Here is a 2,704-nt window from a genome sequence, read left to right as displayed (position 1 = left end):
TATATATATATATATATATATATATATATATATATATTCAAAGATGACATAATTGTTTTTTTTTGTTGTTACCAGGGTACAGAGTTCCTGATAAGCATGGTGTTTAGAACGTGTTGCAATAACACAGATGATAAAGAAAGCCTGTGTATTTCCTGAAGCCATATTGTTTCATTTACAGAAAAGAAAAAAAAAAAGTAACATGTTGCAAATAAAAATCATTTCAAATCACTAAATGTTTTTACTACAGTAATATTTAGCAGTTCGATAATCACAGTCGATTTTCGACTTTCTACTGTTGTTTCTCGTAATTTTTTCCGAGACATTCATCTTTTCTTTTTTTGTATTGATTCAATCCGATTTTTATCTTTCATGTCTCTTCGGTATTCGACATTTTTTTCAGTAATGTTTAGTTACTGTTCAGTTCTGATTCAGTCTTTATTATCAGCAATATTTTTTTTTATTAACATTATCATTTGAAATTATTTTTTTGCCTCTGTTTTTTCAGTCAATATCTTTAATTTGACACCAGAGTTCACTACTGTATTTCTCTTGTATACACAGCAATGTTTTATTTTATTTTTTGAATTGTAGTTTGTTGCAGGATTATTGTTTGTAATATGGTCTTTTGTTGGTTTTCATCGCACTATGTTTATTTGTGTGTTGTGTAAGTTGTTTGTAGAATATTTGCTGAGTTTTTTTTAATGTTAAGTTGTGAATTTCGAATGCTGAGTAATGCTGAGCCCTGTTATAGTGCTTATGGTTGTGTTCCTGTCATTGTACATAATGCACTATTTATCATTAGTATTATGTATAATCCCTATTACTGATGTCATTTAAGGTCTTCTTCTTCTTCTTCTTCTTCTTCTTCTTCTTCTTCTTCTTCTTCTTCTTCTTCTTCTTCTTCTTCTTCTTCTTCTTCTTCTTCTTTCTATTATTATTGGTGGCGATGAATTGATGCGTTTTTTTTAAAAACTCGTTACATCTAAGTAATTGGTGGGTTCGACAGAGCAACAAAGAAAATATGATAAGAAAAGACACTGATAAGAGAATTACTTCAAACTAAAAGAGCATCAGAGAAACAAATAAAAGTGATGTTCTTAATTTTTCTCTGTTTCTGTTTTTCTTATATTTTTCTTTCCTCTCTATTTTCTTACATATTAAAAAAATCTATTTGGAATGTAATGAAGGACGGAGAGATAATCGCAAGCATGTTTCACGGATCAATTTCTGTGAGTATAATTTCATATCCTTTATCGTCTGCTGTCCGGCATTTTTCAATGATGAACGTCGTTTCATGAGCATAATGCTGAATAATATTGTTATCCATTTTAATGAGAACTCTATATAAAAAGAAAGAGAATAAACGAAAATATAAGTTGAAGTTGAAACTGGTGCGAAGTATAAAGTTTATTAAATGAATAATCTAATAAACTTTAGATTGAACGAGAATACATAAAAAGCAAAGCAAATGAATTCATATTCAACGAATACTTGAACAAAATGTTGAGATATAACAAAATGTTAAGTAAATCATAATGAGATTAAGTGTAATCTATAGAAGGGGTAAAACGTATAAACTGGAGTAGTTTGTTCTTTCTATTGGCTCGTAGAAAATTGGCAGTCAGCATTGGAAACTGAGGAAACACTGGTTAAAGATATAATAACCTCGAGTTTACAGCAAGGGTACTGTATTTTACCATGGGACACTTTTACAAATGGGTATGGTCATGTCTAGCCTTTAATGAAGTTTTTTGTTATCTGTTTCAGATCCGTGAGAAGAAATCAAATCAACATTGAAAGAAAGACTAGTGAATTGTACGGTACTTCCTCTGCTAACAACAATTGCTACAGTAAAGGCATGTACCTAAACATTTCCAATTTACATCTTAGTGAGATATGACATTAACAGCTAAGAAAACTTTATAGAGACATGAAGCAGTAATACCGACAAAGACACAAAACATCAATCTTTAGGTAAATAACAGATATCAGCCAGATAGCCAGACAATCAGACAGCCAGACAGTCAAGCAATCGGTCAGGCAGCCCGGCAGCCAGGCAGCCAGTCAACCAGCCTCAACAGTTGAAATATTTCAAACAAAACATGTACCAATAAACTTTGTGAACATTGAAGCGTTAAATGCACAAATGCACTGAGCAAGTAACTGACATAAGCAAACTATATAAACACGTATTGGCATGAAAAATTGTATCAACGTCATTGGTTATCTAGAATTAGTATTTTATGTAAATTTTATGCTCATTAAAATTTAAAATTTGCAATAAATTTTGATCTCAGTGAAGATAAATACTTTTTTTTTTATGAATTTGTAGCTTGTAATGTACAATGTTACAGTGATTGAATTAAGAAAACGTTGATTTCCGTCAAAAGACGTGCCCACACATATTCCTGGTTGGGCATTTGATTCCGAAATAGACTTTGGAAACTTTTACATAGGAAGCCGTGTTCGTGTATATCATTGCATGGATTACTATTACTAATTCTATCAATCCTATAGGAGGAATACTAACTCGATCGTGCGTGCTAAAGGTCAATCGCATAAAGATTCTCCCAGAATACTCCCTTACACCTACCTACCTACATACCTACTAACATACTTATATATATATATATATATATATATATATATATATATCCATTCATCTATGGATATACATACATACACACATACACATAATTACACT

General features: G+C 30.9%; 1 protein-coding gene across 2 annotated transcripts in view; it reads right to left on the bottom strand.

Annotated features, from left to right (window-relative positions):
* Positions 1-1,128: 1,128 nt before the first annotated feature.
* The window catches only part of LOC106870925 (protein grainyhead), a 27,311-nt gene continuing 25,735 nt past the window's right edge, over positions 1,129-2,704 (bottom strand). For both annotated transcript variants that reach the window (XM_014917162.2, XM_052966554.1), the window contains exon 12: positions 1,129-1,340. In XM_014917162.2, the coding sequence (XP_014772648.1) occupies positions 1,214-1,340 (127 nt within the window). In that variant the 3' untranslated portion in view covers positions 1,129-1,213. The remainder of the gene's footprint in view (positions 1,341-2,704) is intronic.

This window comes from Octopus bimaculoides, chromosome 3 (assembly GCF_001194135.2).
Source record: "Octopus bimaculoides isolate UCB-OBI-ISO-001 chromosome 3, ASM119413v2, whole genome shotgun sequence".
NCBI lineage: Eukaryota > Metazoa > Mollusca > Cephalopoda > Octopoda > Octopodidae > Octopus > Octopus bimaculoides.
Note: the sequence above shows the minus strand (reverse complement) of the source record. Positions and strands in the feature narration are given on the sequence as shown.